General features: G+C 42.7%; 1 protein-coding gene across 1 annotated transcript in view; it reads left to right on the plus strand.

Annotated features, from left to right (window-relative positions):
* Positions 1–1,234: 1,234 nt before the first annotated feature.
* Positions 1,235–16,102, plus strand: part of LOC104469104 — a 29,578-nt gene continuing 14,710 nt past the window's right edge. Inside the window, 9 exon segments of the mRNA XM_010083472.1 lie at positions 1,235–1,360; positions 1,362–1,787; positions 5,318–5,400; positions 6,944–7,100; positions 8,640–8,801; positions 8,891–9,016; positions 9,601–9,821; positions 10,762–10,793; positions 11,435–11,528. Of these exon segments, the coding sequence (XP_010081774.1) occupies positions 1,235–1,360; positions 1,362–1,787; positions 5,318–5,400; positions 6,944–7,100; positions 8,640–8,801; positions 8,891–9,016; positions 9,601–9,821; positions 10,762–10,793; positions 11,435–11,528 (1,427 nt within the window).

The following is a 16,102-nucleotide window of genomic DNA, read 5'->3' on the forward strand; positions in this document are numbered from 1 at the left end:
TAATAGCAGCTGATATCAGAGTGTGTTGGGATAGCCGTACCTTGTACTTACTGCACAAACTGTATCTTCACTGACTGATCTCCCAAACAGTTAAAATGTCAGCATGTCTATGCAGTAAGCATGATGAATAAGAAGGAGCCTCCACTCAGTGGAAACGCAACTGGTAAAAAGCAAATCGAGGTGCTGAGCAGAGCCGACACGGAGCCACGAGGAGGAGCTCAAATCCTGCCCTATTCTGAAAATGAGCCCAAGGAGGCAGCCCAGGAACCCGTGGAGTGCAGCAATTCTTTATTACTGAAACATTTCAAATGAAACAAACAGGTTTCTTCTAGGAGGGTGTGATTCTGTTTTGTACGGTCTCTCCAACCCCACCACTCAGAACAGGCAACAGTGCTAAGTACGGTCTGGTCAGCGAGCTCAGCCTCTAGAGAACTTGCCCGTTCTGTATTTGATGGAAGAAGTTCGACAGAAGGTTACTGAAACTTTCGTGAAAGACTATTTTTGCATGATTGCCAGGTCAATTATCAGGGCTGGTACTTTTAAATAATCACTTGAATTTTTCAGATGTTGTTACAAACTCATATTCTAAATATTTTCTATAGCTGAACAGATAAATGTCTTAATAATATTAATACTGGTAACAACAAGAATACTGAAATGTGACTGCACCTCAAATCATGAAAAATCACTAGAAAAGATTAAGTACCTAATTCTCATGTGTTTTAACTGGAACTGGGCAGCTGAAGGGAATAGCTGGGCATTACTTACTCTGGACTAGGGGTTGGAGAACTTCATCAAAGCCTCATGGCTCACCCAGGCTGAAGCTGTTTGGTACATTAATGACAGCACGACAGGACACGCTGTGCCTCAGGACTCACAGGCTGCTGGAGTTCTAAAGCCTGAGAATTACAACAGAAAGAATCTCGAGAGAGCCACCCCTGCCCCAGCTCTCCTTTATTCTGTAACGGACGATACTCTTCCCCTCATAAGCATGAAAACATATTAACTACAGGGCTAGAAAAAAGTCTGAGGCTGAGCTGATCCTGTTCCACACCTACGGATTTTAGCCACACCTCACAATTATAATATGAAAGGAAAAAGAAAAAAAAAAAAACACAAAATAACCAAAAGGAAAGCAATCGGGTGCGTGGCTGGCTGTGATTCCAAATAACAACAACAGTGTGTGCAGGCTCATGAACGCTTCAGAATTGACCAAGAGGAAGCACGTTTCATGATGACACAATCTTGTTGCTGTAGTCATTCATCGAAGGGAAACTCCCACAGGAAAAGGCATAAAGCTGCTTAGGGACGGCTAGGCAGCTGCTCAGTGCTAGCCGGTCAAACACAGGGTTAGATTCACAACAGAGCTAAGCATGAGTACCAGCCAAGGCCCTTTCCAGTTTTTTTCTGGGTCCCTCAGGGGTAGTTCAGGGTGTGGTTTGGCCCAGCAGGGAACTTCTTACAGACCTTCAAGTGCAGATGGTGGTGCCAGCAGCACACACACCGCCTTCTCCTCTGCCAGACCCCTCTGGCTGGCAGCAGGAGGGGCACCGTGGGGAGGCTTCGGCGAGCGCCATGGGGAAAGCATCTTCCTGGGTGGGAACGAGAAACAGACTATGCAGAACCTGAATGACCGTCTGGCTGCTTATCTGGACAAGGTCCGTGCTTTAGAAGCAGCTAACGCTCAGCTGGAAAGCTGCATCCTAGAGTGGCACAAGACAAAGTCCCAAGGGAAGAGGCATGACTTCAACCACTACGAGCAGAACGTCACTGACATGCAAAGACAGGTAAGTCAGAGCTCTGAGTGACTGCCATTCTATGCTCTTTTAAGGAACCTGGGTATTCACTTATGCTGATGGCTTTCCTTTAAAGAAAGTTAAATAACATCTTTTAAATGTTAGAAATACTAAAGGAAGTGCTTACAGGACCTGGGCATGAACGTGCTTTGTGTTCCCGAGGAGGAGAAGGGGGTACCAGAAAGAGGCTGGAAGGAGACAAGGGGGATTCTGCAAAGACTGGCAGGATAAAGAGATGTGCATGCTGCCAAGGGTTCGCTTCTGTACCTGAAACTGGGGTTTGAGGAACTCTGTCTAGCAGAATTCGGACTTTTTGACTGCACAAGTATTAAAGCAAATTACAAAGCAGGCAAGCTGCAGAGACTGCCCTCCTTCATGCGCGCTGCTTCAGACAGAACGTTGCATTTCATTTCTTTGATTCCTGTGGCAGGAGACAATGAAACTACAGGAGTTTTAGGTCCAATGAGCTTATGTAATCAGATGGAAAAATACTTCACTGTAATTAAGAAAATAGCAGTGACAAATTCCTTGTGGATGTTTTCACTATAATTAAAAGAAGAATTTCAGGTTCCTGCCAGTAGTTAATATTAACGTTCAACAGTAACTCCTTCAATCTCCCAAACTCACGTGTCCTCAAATTTAAGCATAATATTAATCTGTATTCATAATGTATATACTTAGCACTGTAACCATCTGTGTGACTAATCAGTGTAATTAACTTTATATAGCCATATGGGGCAAAACCCAAAGCTATTCCAAACGCGATGCTGTCGTTTTCCCTCCACTTTTTGTAAAATAGGTACTGGGCATTCTCAAGATCCTGAGAATTTTTTTTCAAAAGGGATTGGAAATGGTATTATCCCGCACCTTTGCTGGTTGAGGCCAGGGACTTAATCAAGCTCCCTGCTCACTGCTAAATGTGTTGCCTCCAGGCAGAAGATGAGGCACTCTGACCACAGACAACGTGTAAGCAGAGCCAGAATTGTCATCACCTAGTTCTGTTTTAAGGATAAAGAGAAGTCATTCGTCTCCAGACCTATCACTTGCGCACTTTTTTTTTAATTGATGCAGAGATAAAAACTCGTTCATCAAGAATATAAAAGTGTTCACATTGATTTGGAATTAATGGATCAGAAAGATTTAGGATGACAACGAGACCAAAAGCATCATGCTGATGGGGTAAAGCCCAAACCCCTGGTTTTTAACCCGCACCACTCAGAGAGCTCTCACTGGCTACAGGCACCTGGCTCAGCCCGCACGTACCCAACCCAACGTGGTGCTCATCCTGGAGGAAGGGCTAACAAAGGGCCATTTACAGGCAACGATTCAGTGATTTAACCCAGAATTTTTACTTTCTCTATAAATGATTGCAATTAGCACTAAGACTGCCAGTAAAATGAGTGAAAATATAGCATCTAATTATTAACCGTAATTAAATTAATTAACCAAAAATTGAAAAGGTGAAACTAATTTAGCACCTAAAATGAAATTTAGACAAAATTTAGGATCCTCTATCCAATAACCCAGAAAGTCTGTGACGTACTGGCTGTCAAAACCTGGAGGCATATAATCATCTGGGTCCTACATTTTGGGCCGTGCTCTTCCCTGGAAGCCTGAATCCCAGGATGAACATGGCAGATGGAGCAAACGTTGCCTTGCTCCAGCTGGACTCCGCTCTAACCCAGACACAAAGTAAAACAGCACCAGCTCTTCAGGTAAATGTCTCATTCAAACATCTTGTACTGCTCAATAAGCAAAGTGATTTACGGGGCATCCAAGGAGACAGGGTGAATGCTGTTTGACACAGAGGACACAAGACATGCTGCAGAAGTCAGTGAAGGAAGCCTTCTTGAAAAAATTCTGTTCTGAGAAGGAATTTGAGTGTGTTTCATATCTAATAATGTGTGAGTTCTTAATTAAGTTATCTATAACTTTGCAGATTTATGTTAGTGATGCACCCATATGCATGAGGGACGCAGGGAAGAATTCTGTATAAAACCATAAACAGAGAAATGTTCACATTTGAAATCCCTGCTAACTGGCATGGCAATCGATATCGTGCAGCAGTTGGCAAAACCCTGACAATTGTTCAGATTGCACAGAGTCACAGAGGATTTACAGAAACGTGTTCCTGTGCTGCAGGATTATGAAATGGCACAAAGCTGAAGAACTCACACCTTGCTTTCTTATTGCCTTGTTGCCTTGCATAGTAAAATGTACCGTTCTGTAAGGATGGATTCAAGAATTGCCTCTTCTCTGACAACAAACTCCAGGCAGCGACACATTTAGGGTATGGTTATACTTCAGCTGGCCTTCCTTGATGGCATCCCAGGCGGTATCCGAGGTGTGCTGCTAACTGCTGGAGAACGTACAGTCTGTTAACAGATCAGTTCAAACATTCCACAGGCACCTTCTTCTTTACTATGGGAGGTAAACTTTTGACACTTCAGGACAATTTTGTCATTTCCATTTTGTGATTCACTTAGGTGTGGGAAGTTTTACTCAAGGTGCTGAGAGCTCTGTAATGGCTAATGACTTCTGTGCAGCCAGAACGCACCTTGCTTTGCTACCAAAGTGTCGAGTGAAGGCAGCTGTTGGAACTGCAACCGTGCTTCTCTTTCCTCTTTGTTAGAAAAGGACGTGATGTCCCACAAGTACTAGTCCCTGCTAACTATGTATGAGTTCCTGCTAGAGCTCTTTGAAAGATTTTGAATGAATACTCAGCTTTTCATATTCAGATCTACTGTTCCAAGCTATTTCCTGTTAACAGGGACTTACAAGCCTTCTAAGTACAGACGCAGTGCACCTTCTCCTGCACCTTTTAGGGAAATTTTCAATATCCCAAAGCCAAATCAGAAACATGAATTCATCGCTCCATGATGCCAGGCGATTCAGTGCAGTTGTAGGTGACTAACTGAATGGACCATGACAACTAGAGGCCAGGGTTATTCTCAAAATGACAATCCGTGCAACTCCAGACTGAAGCTCCTGCTCATGAGTTGCTGCTTCTGTCATCGTTATGCCTCTGCATCACACCCCTGATTCAGCCAGGTGTTTCTGCACATGCTTCCTTTTTAAGCATATGATTAATTCCAGCATTTTGATTGTCCTCAGACACAGCTTCATGGTTCTTACTGAAATTTGCCCTAAAGCTTACCAAGGCTGCTTTTGCAGCAATGCTAAACAGTTCACAAAAAAAGAGAGGAAAACAGTAATTGTTATTCTGTAATATACCATGAAGTCTGTGTAATATCATTCATATCTTCCACCTGGCCAGGAGTACCACCTGCTTCATACCCAGAAAAGTAAGACAAAGAGAAAAATAAGATTATGGACAAAAATTGCAGAAACACCGAAGTGAATCAGGAAACTAGGCTTCTTTTATTCATGTACTCTCCTTAACATGGGAATTCTACCATATAGATGCTTCCTAGAAGCAGCAGGGAGTCTGACACAGCACAGGCTATTCACCATCGCCGTGCGGCAACACTGAGCCTCCTGTTGGATTCTCTGTTTTCCAGATTGAGGATGGCAAGATCACGAATGCCAGTATCCTTTTACAAATCGATAATGCTAACATGGCATCTGAAGACTTCAGGCTCAAGTAAGCTCTTCTTTGGTTTCCTGATTAAGTTTCAAAGAGAATTAAGCAAAATACTGCTTTTTCTTGATAATAGAATATGAAACTGATTTTACTGAGGTTTTCTGGTAATACTGGATAAATAAAACCAACGTAGAACAGAAAAAAACCCAGAAAGGATAAAAAGGACGTAAAACCCACAAATGATTGCTGAACGATCTTGAGTCACTCTGTTTATGATACTTAGTGCAGGTCCTGAAGAGCAGGTTTGACAGCAGACACTTGTGACAAAAGGCATTTAAACTGTCACCTGGGAGTAGAAATGAACCCTCCTCTGCACTGTGCTTCCCCAGTCCAGCCCAAATCCATTTCCTGTACTTATCACCTCTTCTGTCCAGCTGTGCAGGAAATACCCGTCCTCCGGCAGCTTCTCCTTCAAGTCTTGTCAGTTTTGCCCAAGTCCATGTGCTGTCCCAAAACCTGGGCTGGTCAGCGGGGGTGCAGAGAGCCAGCCCACACAGAGTGGAGGCATTGCCTTCCGCATTCTCCTGAGGTCCAGCGCAGTTCGTTTCTGACCTGTAGTTATGGGCCAGTGCTGCCTGCGCTTCCACGGCACGGTTTGGTGTTTCCAGACATTGTTGAAAGAGAGTTCTCAGCCCAGCTAAACAGCCAAAATGTTTGGACAGAAAACTTTCAGGCAGATCTTTGCAAAGGAAAGGAATTTATATTTCCATAAGTTAAGACCTCTTAGGAATTATGAAGATTTGTTTCATTTTCAACAGATGATGATCAGCTATTAAAAAAAATCTCCCAGCTGTTGGTAATATTGCAACAAATGTACAGACTCTGGGCAGTGCAGGACTCTTCTGGTCCTGCCTTTCCTTCTTCACCATCACTAGTGCCATAAAAAGGGAGCAGGGGAACTGCTTTGAGAGACTGGATCACGGAATGAGTCTGACAGACTGAATGCAGGAACATGAATAGAGCCCAGAGGAAATGAAGTAAAGGTAGAGATTCTGAGGAGCAAAAGTGCTTCATATGCCCACAGGGAGATGCAGCGGTGTCCTGACTTTGGGTCACTACAGATGGCAAGGTGCAGGGGATCAGAGAGGAATGGTAACAACTGGCTTCCATTACATTTTCCCTCTTTTCTGAAGGACTGAAAAGTTCTCATTGTGGGAAAACTACAGGAAGCATTGATTGTTGATGCTATTTTCACTCTTTATTGGCAGATTTTTGGGAACAATATTCTTAAAGCTTCCACAACCTGGAGATTGTTAAAATGCAAAAAGACAAATAAAAGAAAGACCACTGATTTCATACCATATAGGAGGAGCTGTGAGGAAGAAAGAAAAACTATAATGAAACCCATCTTATTTTTAACGCTGTTCAAGAATACTCAAAGAATATATTTTAGAAACAGAATTTGTTTCCTTGTTTTTTAGTTCTCTCTACTTCCCTACGTAGAGGACTCGGGCAAGTCCTTCTCTTTGATACCACCTATAGGAGAGGCTGGAAGTGGCCTGTTCTCTACAAGAATGCTTTTGTCTTCTTTTTCCTCATAAAGGTATGAAGCAGAGAAGTCTCGCAGGCAGGGAGTGCAGCTTGACGTTGAGAACCTGCGTAAGGAGCTCGATGGCCTGACCATTGTTACAACAGATCTGGAAATGGAAATTGAAGCCTTGAGAGAAGAGCACATCCTCAGGAGGAAAGACCACGAAGAGGTAGAAAAAGTTCCACTTGGTAAAATCCTATCACAGAAATCTTTGCTACCATGTAATTAACTTTGAGTGAGATCCACAATCTATAAATGGGACTGCTGATTCAGAACCTAACTGTGCTTCTAAAGGAGCCAACGAGAGGCAGATGAGGCACAAAGTTTGTGCACTACTTCGCCAATTACATGGAGATTTCAGAAACGATACCAAGCTGCTGTATGTTCTCCCCCTCTTTCCTAGTCACCCACCCATCTGTCACACACAGCTAATAATAACTGACATATTTGACAGAAATGTTCTCAGAAGTACTTAGCTATAAATACACAGAGATTTCAAGGAAATAGGAAATGTTACTGGTTGCTGTTGAGTGTTACTCACCACAGACTTTCCCCTCAACTTTGGATATATCGTTTCACAGAATCACAGAACCACAGAGGGGTTGAGGTTGGAAGGGACCTCTCGAGGTCACCTTGTCCACTCCCCCAGCTCAAGCAGGGTCACCTAGAGTAGGCTGACCTGAATGAAACATACCCTGAATTCCTGAAGGATCAAAATTGAAAAGAATGGTTGGTGAAGCCAAGTACAATTACTTATTCCTGAAAAATTCTACGCACAGTATTAGATAATACTCAGTAACCGTTCCAGAGCTGTGTACCATGGTGGTCTCTGTTATTCCCACATACACAACACCACTGCTTGACAATGTCCTGTTTTCCTTTTGCTTGATCTGATGTTTTCAGTCATTACCTAATGCAGAACCAAACGTCCTACTCAGTATCTGTGGATGGTTAACACGGAGAACAGGAACACCAGGGTTACAGAGCAGCAGGTGACGCTGCCCTTGGCTGATCCCCTCATCACTGAGGCCATTACTGTCCAGCTGTAATGGAGCAGGGCTTGGAGCAGGGCAGCCAGCAGAGAATGGGCATGTCCAGCCCATCCGCATTTTGGAGGCCGTGATGTCATACCCTGAAATGCGACTTTGCCTGGGCACTTTCGAAAATGGTACCTAGCACACAAGATTGTGCTACACTGAAAGGAATGCTGCCGTACCTGCCTGACTTGTCCTCTAATTAGGTTGTTTACACAGTAATTATATGCTTTAATCCAATTATTCCTTTAACAATTACATAGAACTTTTACATTACTCTCCTGTAAACTTATAGTTCCATAAATATTATTACTGTTAGATTTTCATCAAAGGTTTTGGGTTCCTACAAAGAGAAATAAATAAAAAATGTCAGTGCTTCTCCATTAAGTATGTATCTTCCAGAAAGGTTATATGAAAAGATCCTCTCACATGTTTTTTATTGAGTTCTCCAGCACGGTTCTGCCACAGAAGCAGATGTAAGTCACATCGTAGTATTATCCACATGTAAAATTTCCAAATAGTGTTAACTGAATATATATAACAATTAACCTACTGTAATAAAGAAAATATTTTGGGTATTGTGAGAGGATGGAACTGAAAAAGCCAAGACAGGAATGAAAACTTTCCACTTTCGTAAACACGTTTGCTTGTTCCCTCTGCTAATGCATGAATAGGATATGGAAGCAAATCGCTCATCACAAGACTTCAAAGTCAATGTGAAAGTAAATGCAGCACCTCCTGAAGACTTAGCCAAGATTCTAGCAGAAATAAGAGAAGATTATGAAGCCATCATTGAAAAGAATCGTCAAAGCCTGGACAGCTGGTACAAAGAACAGGTAACAGCTCTTTCCTGCTCGTTTCAAAGCTCCCTGCTGCTGTCCGACTGGCAGGATCACTAAGCTGTTCTCTTGCTTCTGCTCCACAGAGCACAGCCATGTCTCTGGCAGCAAGCCCCAACCCAGAACAGATCCAGCGCAATGAGAACGAGATCAAGGATCTAACACGCACCTTACAGGCCCTGGACATCGAGCTGCAGGCACAGATGAGTAAGGTATCTACTGCAGACATCTCTGGCTGGTCACTGGCACTGCATATATTCTCAGAAATCGGTGTGGACCAATTCTTCATTTAAATCCACAGCCTAGCACAGCTTTACTGCAGTTATTAAAGGATCAGTGAAACTGGAATTTGGACCATGCTTGACTTTGCCAGAATATGCAAAATAGATTCAGCAACCATCACCTAGAAGTGAAAAATCTATGTTTTTCCTTAGAACAAAATATGGGGAGAAGAAAAAGAAGAGATGGGATAGCTGGCTCCATGATCTAGACTCTGGAGCAATTCTGGACAGTAAACGCAGAACTGACAAGAGTCAGTAGTTACAGGAGCACAGCTTTTGAGCAGAAAGAATACGGGAGGGATAAATCACTCCGGTTTTGTTTCTCATTATGCCCACATGACACAGCTTCATGATTCTGCTGTCTTCACATGAGTGGTCATGCAAATGCGTAAGTGTTTAAATTACCACGGTCTTCATTTTACAATCTTCTAGGTAGAGACCAAATTTGCTGGCATTTCTGCATTGTATCTACCACATAAATACTCATCATAGTACTGCTATTATCTGCTCTGCAGAAACACATGCTGGAAGACACCTTGGCTGACACTCGGAATTACTACGCTGTTGCGCTTCAAAACATGCAGCAGATCATCTCCAAATGTGAGGAAGAGCTAAGCCAGGTTCGTCAGGACATTAAGCAGCAAAATAACCAATACAAGGTTCTTCTTGGGATCAAAACCCGCCTGGAGAAGGAAATTTCCACTTACCGCCTGCTGCTGGAAGGGAATGTTGACGGGTAAGGCAAAGCCGCCCTAACTGGAATAGATGAGAAGAGAGTTCTCATATTCGGGTTATTTATTTGTTTGTTTGTTTGTTTATGCTTAATCAAAGCTTGCAAGTTCCATACTACATCAAGGGTTGGTATTTTAATGTGATGGATCCTAATAAAAAGCTTGAGCTACTTAGTGTACAGAGAAACTTGTATCCATGTAATTTGGACTACGTAAATTAATATAAGTTTTTATTTAAAAAAAAAACATCTACATTCCCACAGCATGCCTATCTCAGCATAGGAAAAAAAATGCCAAATTCAGTAAAATTCATAGTCATTTCCCATCTTCAAAGCAAGTTCTAGATGAAAAAGAAGCCTGCAGACAAGTGTAGATCTTTTTTTCTCAGCCGTCTGCAGTTACAAACACCCGCACACAAAATCTGTGCAGCATGCCCCTCTGCTCACGGGTTGCTCGGCTTCCCCATCTCTGCCTCGTCTGACACGTCTGCATTCAGAAATCTTCGGGTCTCTATTCTTCATTCTCTCATCTTATATACAGAATATCTCTTATTTAGACAAAATGAGAAAAGGAAGGTTAGCAGCCTCTGTACAGAAAATCTCAGGGAGGCAGGACAGTGTGGCAGCAACTACGGGGTTATTTGTCAGAAGCCAAATTGGGATCAACTCGAGCAACTCAGAACATACGAGAAACCACGCAGCTGCCCACAGCAGAAGCAATAGTGACTGTACATGGGAACAGCTTCAGATGAGACTATCTGTATCTGAGACTACCGGAGAGAAAAAGTGCTCGAGGTATAAAAGCATCTTTTTTTTTTTTTTTAATTTATTTTATTCCTTTCCATAGTGGTATGAGGTCTCCTTAGAAACAGTGAGAAGTAGGGGATGAATAACTTCTGGAAATTAGTATAATAATTATTTTTTCTCTGTTGTATTACCTTCACAGGATAGCAAGAAAATCTGAATCAAAAGCTACAGGTAAAAGTCCCTCATTTTGTTCTCTATAGTGACTCTTAATTATTGTCATTTCCAATCAAATTTTGCTCAGAATAATTTTAACCTTACATGAATGAACTATTAAAGGTTTGCACAGCAGTTATTTGAGAACAATGTCAGTGATCCATGGGTCTTGCGAAGGGCTGCACTTCAGAGCCCGTTCTGCTGCGTCTGCCTGCTCGTGGGCTACTCCAGCCTGACCCCAGCTAGTCCAGGGCCCAGACTCAAGCCTAAAGCTGTCACGGTGTATGAGGAGGCACAGAGACTCCACTTGGTGACTAAAACAGTGCTAGGGCTTGACAGCAAACAGCAAATCTGCATGTCTGGAAACTCATCTTCTGGCATGAGCATGACCTAGAGACATTTCGGGTAATCTGCTCTGAAGTGAGATTTGCATTGGCTGGGCTGGAGCCACACTCATCTGTCCTGACCTGGACGGGACTCAGGATGGCTTTCTGGCAGCACACCTCACAAAGAGCAATAATAAGTATTGACTTAAAGGGAAACATGTAAAGATAAATCAGGGGAGGAGGCAGCTGGCAAACTCCTGTAAATGAAGCTTTCCCTGCATTATCTTGTCTCAGCATTGCTTCTTGTCTAATTAATCTTTCTTTTTCTTTCAGAATACGCTGGGCTGACCAATCGAAAGATCAGAGCGATTGTCCACGACAGTGTGAATGGCCAGGTGGTATCCTCCACCATCAACGAGATCCACCAGCAAGCATGAAGCAAAAAGTTCTGCTGCCTCCTGGCTCTCCTGGCAGGCTGAGCTCTGCCAGCTCTTCTGTGACACCACGTGCTGGATGCTGGTCTCCCTGCGTCTAAAACAGGGACACTATAGTGAACTCTCTCCCAAAACCATTTGCAGCCTAATAATGACAAGTGCCGTAAAGAGCTAGGTATAGCTGCTATTGTAAGTTTCAAGAGCTTTTATTCATCAAAATGCAGAAGAAAAGCTATGCAATGACACTGACTGACTGAGCTGCTGCTATCGGTATTATGCACATCTCCCTGGGGCACGAATCTCCATCTGCGATTCATTTATTGCTCTGCAATTTAACTATAATTTAAAGGGAATAATCTCTCAACTTTTTCTCCTTATCTCTCACCATATACCTCACTGTAGCCAATAAATTCTTTTCCATTACTCGTTCTGGTCGTTGGAATTTCTGATTTTGCTTTTTGTTACATATGTGCCAGCCCAAAGCAGCCCCGTTACTGCCACAGGTCCAAAAGATGGCAAAAGCCTCATTGTCTCAGGAGGTATAGAACTGGAAGGACATAAACATGAAGAAAGGAGGTGACACAGGTTACAAGTGACTTTTACATAAGCAAAACTATGAGACTTCCCTCTATACAACTTTTCAATGTCACCATTTGAAACAGCATTTTTGGCAGGGCTGTTGTAAAGTACACTTCACTGAAACAGGCACCCTGGAAACATTTCTTTATTCTTCAGCTTTAGAGACATTCTCTTTAACTGTCCTTACACACTTCCCTCCAAAGACTGTAAGTACTTTTCCAGATACTCTCATTCTTTCTCAGTGACCCATTTAATTCAAAACACCGTTTCAGTTATTTGCTTTCACATTAACGCTGTTGTTGTTGATGGGTTCTGCAGCCACTAACAGAAGGGGAGAGGCCCAAGTTCTTCAGCCAAACCCAAGCTTCTTCCCCTCTCTCATATCAGCCCGATCGTGGACTCAACAGGAGACCCTAACAGCAACCGGAAAACTTCCAGCGAGATGCAATGCTAAAAAGCGAGCAAGAAAAAGAGAAATATTCTTAGGAGTGTTTTAGACAAGGAAGAGTGTGAAGCAGAACGAGGAGAGCCAAACGGAGCATAATGAGTGTCTGTACGGATTTGCATTCCAAAGTCAACGTCGGCATATAAATCAGTGTGTTCAGGGCAGTCTCATGCTCCCGAGCGAAATTGTCACTGTGCTCTTGCATACCTACTCATAAGGGACCTTCATAAAGGATCCCTGTTACCTGCTTGGCTTTGAAACAAGGCTCACAAAAGAAAGTGAAGATTTCAAAGAAAATGCAGATTTAAAATAAACAACGTCCATCTCTATGATATAATGTTTTCTTACTGGCATGTTAGGACCAGTTCATGATTCCCCTTCGCCCCCACCCCCCCAACTCTCCGCCCTTGTTGCACAAAGAGGTCCCAAAAGCACTGAATGGATTACCTAATGGTTTCTTTAAATTGGGTAAAACTTGTAATACAGGATTAGTAACTCTTGGCTAATTAACAATGTCCTTCCTTACGGCTTACCAGATCCAACAAGCCAGACCTGGTGTTCGTAGCATCTGGACAAAATGTGCCTAGGTTTTCTTTAACAATTTTCTGTGTTATTTAAAGCTATATTCATTTATCAAAGCATATAAAGCTCTGTTCATTTACAGAGCATAACTGCACTGCTGTGATACAAACAAAAACTTCTAAACAGCCCCTTATTTCTAAATCAAAGGAAAGTATCTGTGCTTTGCGCTATGTTTTGGTTGTGCTAAACTACAAGGAAAGACGATGGAAAAACCCATAACTGCAGTGCTTTACAGAACACACCTGTCCGAACTCACATTCCTGAGCAATGCCCGGGCTTCGCTCGCATGCCAGTGTCCTGCCACGCAGAGGTGAGGGACGCTGCATTCCTGTGCGCCGCGCGCCTCCCGCCCAAATGGCACTGGCTAAAGTGTAAAGAACAACTCCCCTTCCACGCCACTGCTCGGATGGTTTTAACCTCCTCTCACAGCTGTGTCGCTGCACTCTGTAATGGTCAGGCCAGTACCGCTCCCAGCACCCGCCTCTCAGCTCACTCCGGTCACTAATGGCATCACACGTCTGTGGCTCTAACACATCCATTCAAGCTGTGGGCTTTTAATAAGTGAAGTAAACCCATCAGTCCTTAAACATACACGTATTAGTTACACTACATTCTGTTTGCTAAATGAAAGCAAGTATTCTGTGGCAAAAATTGCTTATTTCTGGAGAATTGCTCATGGCTTGAGAATACTGTGTATAACTGCAGATTTCCTTTCTGCTGAACAGCTTATGATACGGTGCCACGGGCCATATGCTGCCCTAGATCCAGTGGTTATTCATTATTTGTGTTCTGGCAGGTAAGCTATGCAGTTCGGAATGTATTTAGGGTAGGTCTGCACCCTAAATAATAACGATACTAATATTTACCACTTACATGCCCTGTTAACATATTCTCACAACACGCTGAGAGATGGAATGAGGGAGATAACGAACGGGGGCAATATTATCATTCCCATTTTATTGCTTGAGAAATTGGAAAAAGAGATGACACAATTTTCTCAAGGCTGTAAAGAAAGTCACTGATAGCAACTAAATTAGAATTCATCACTTCACAGCTTCTACTTAGCCCAGCTATTAGATAATATAACTTCCGCGAAGAGCCATTCCCCGGTTCCAGCAATCCCTTCTGTATCTGATCCCACTGAAGAGACAGTTCGACTGATTCATTTCCAGTGTGTACGGCCGGTCGAGACCCTGCACATACGCTGATGATGCTCTTCAATGTGCGTGTGCCAACAGCCCTACCGAAATCAGTCCTGCCTGCGTGGTTTCGGTGACTTTGTAGTATTTGGGAAACTTTAAGAAACAGATGGCACACGTGCTTCTTTCTCTTAGTCTCAGCCCAGTGTCTTGAAGGAAAGGAAATCATCAGGAGTGTGACACTGCATTGCTTTAAGAATTATTTCATTAACTCATTGTATTAAAACTGATTGAACATTGCTAGCTGGAATTTATTCTCCTTCAGCATTAAACACACACAGAGGTGCTGGTTCAGTGTCAAGGAAGTAACTGACCCAGGCCCAAAGAAACTGCCATTTTTAAAGTTTTAAATATCACAAAAAATAACACATTCAAATTGAATATATTCTATTTCCTATAAATGGAATAGGATAGTAAAAAACTATCAGTAGGAGATAATGTCATTCCTAAGCCCAAGTGAATGATGCAACAATACTTTTGCAAACTAACAAGCCACAGGAACTCACAGTCTATAAAAGGAGGCTGAAACCAGCCGCATTCACAAATCCTTCTCGCAGTTTCACCTGCCATTTAAGGAAGTCCTGCACTAAATAATCCTCCAACGTGATTTATAACAGACTTGAATGCACTCCAGAATGCGTATGAGTCATAGCTCATTTCACTTGTAGAAATGTTAAACTTATTAAGGTGTATTACCGTGCACAGCTTTGGTAGGGGAATTGTTGATCCTCTGGAAGAAGTCTGCAGTGAGGTAATGCAGTCACGGTTTGGGCGATTAATCACACATTCTTTCTGGTGATGTGGCCACATTGGCAGGTTTCTTTCTTATTTATGAAGAAGACATTTCTGTAGAATGCAAAATTTTTGCTTTCTGCCAGCTTTGTTAATACAGATGCAAAATTAATTATTTCAGAAAGAGAAGAAAATAAAATCTAGCATTTATAACACCGCTAAAAACACAGTTTGCACGCTATTATTGAAGCAGAGAGAATAGGTAGAAGAGCCGGTAAAACATTTCACAATGTCCACACCCTGACCTATAAAGGTTTCTAAGTTTTGTTGGGAGATGCCTGTTCCTGTGTATGAATCATTTAGAAAGGGAAGGATCTATAAACAGGGGAGGAAGGAGAGAATAATGCTTGAGAGGCCTGCACCCCCTCGTTCTCCCCCCGTCCTGAATTATACTGCAAAAGCATCTCAATTATTGACTCTATTTGTACGTTTGGCTTTGTGAAATCACAAGCCTTTTTCTTACTGTGTATTGCTTCTTCCTTCCTCAGTAAATCTGTAAATTTCTTTTCAGTGTGTATTTTTAAGACCTTTTTAATCGTATGACTGTGCTGAAATGACCTCCTTGAGCCCCACATCCAGGGCTTGGCATAAGAGAATTGTTTGCACAATTAAACATAAGCATAAACATTAAACATAAGCATCAACACACAGTCCGGACTGCCCGTGTGATAGAAGGTCACAGCTGACAGAGCTCTAGACCTGACCTGATGGCGAAACAGGTGCGTGGCAGCTTCTCCCGGCCACGTTCATTTGCCTGCTGCCAGGCTGCATATGCATCAGGAGCTTCAAGGCATGAACCCATAACATCAGCTGTGGTGAAGGCACTTTCAATAACTAGCTAGACTTCAGGGGTAATTTTTTTTGCTTTCCAACATCCTAAGGACACGTCAAAGGAGTTAATTTGATAGGCTTATTAGGCCCTATAGAAAGCAAAAAAAAAAAAAAAAAAAAAAAAAAAAGAAAAAAGGGG

This window comes from Pterocles gutturalis, unplaced genomic scaffold (genome assembly GCF_000699245.1).
Source record: "Pterocles gutturalis isolate BGI_N339 unplaced genomic scaffold, ASM69924v1 scaffold42520, whole genome shotgun sequence".
In the NCBI taxonomy this organism is placed as follows: Eukaryota; Metazoa; Chordata; class Aves; order Pterocliformes; family Pteroclidae; genus Pterocles; species Pterocles gutturalis.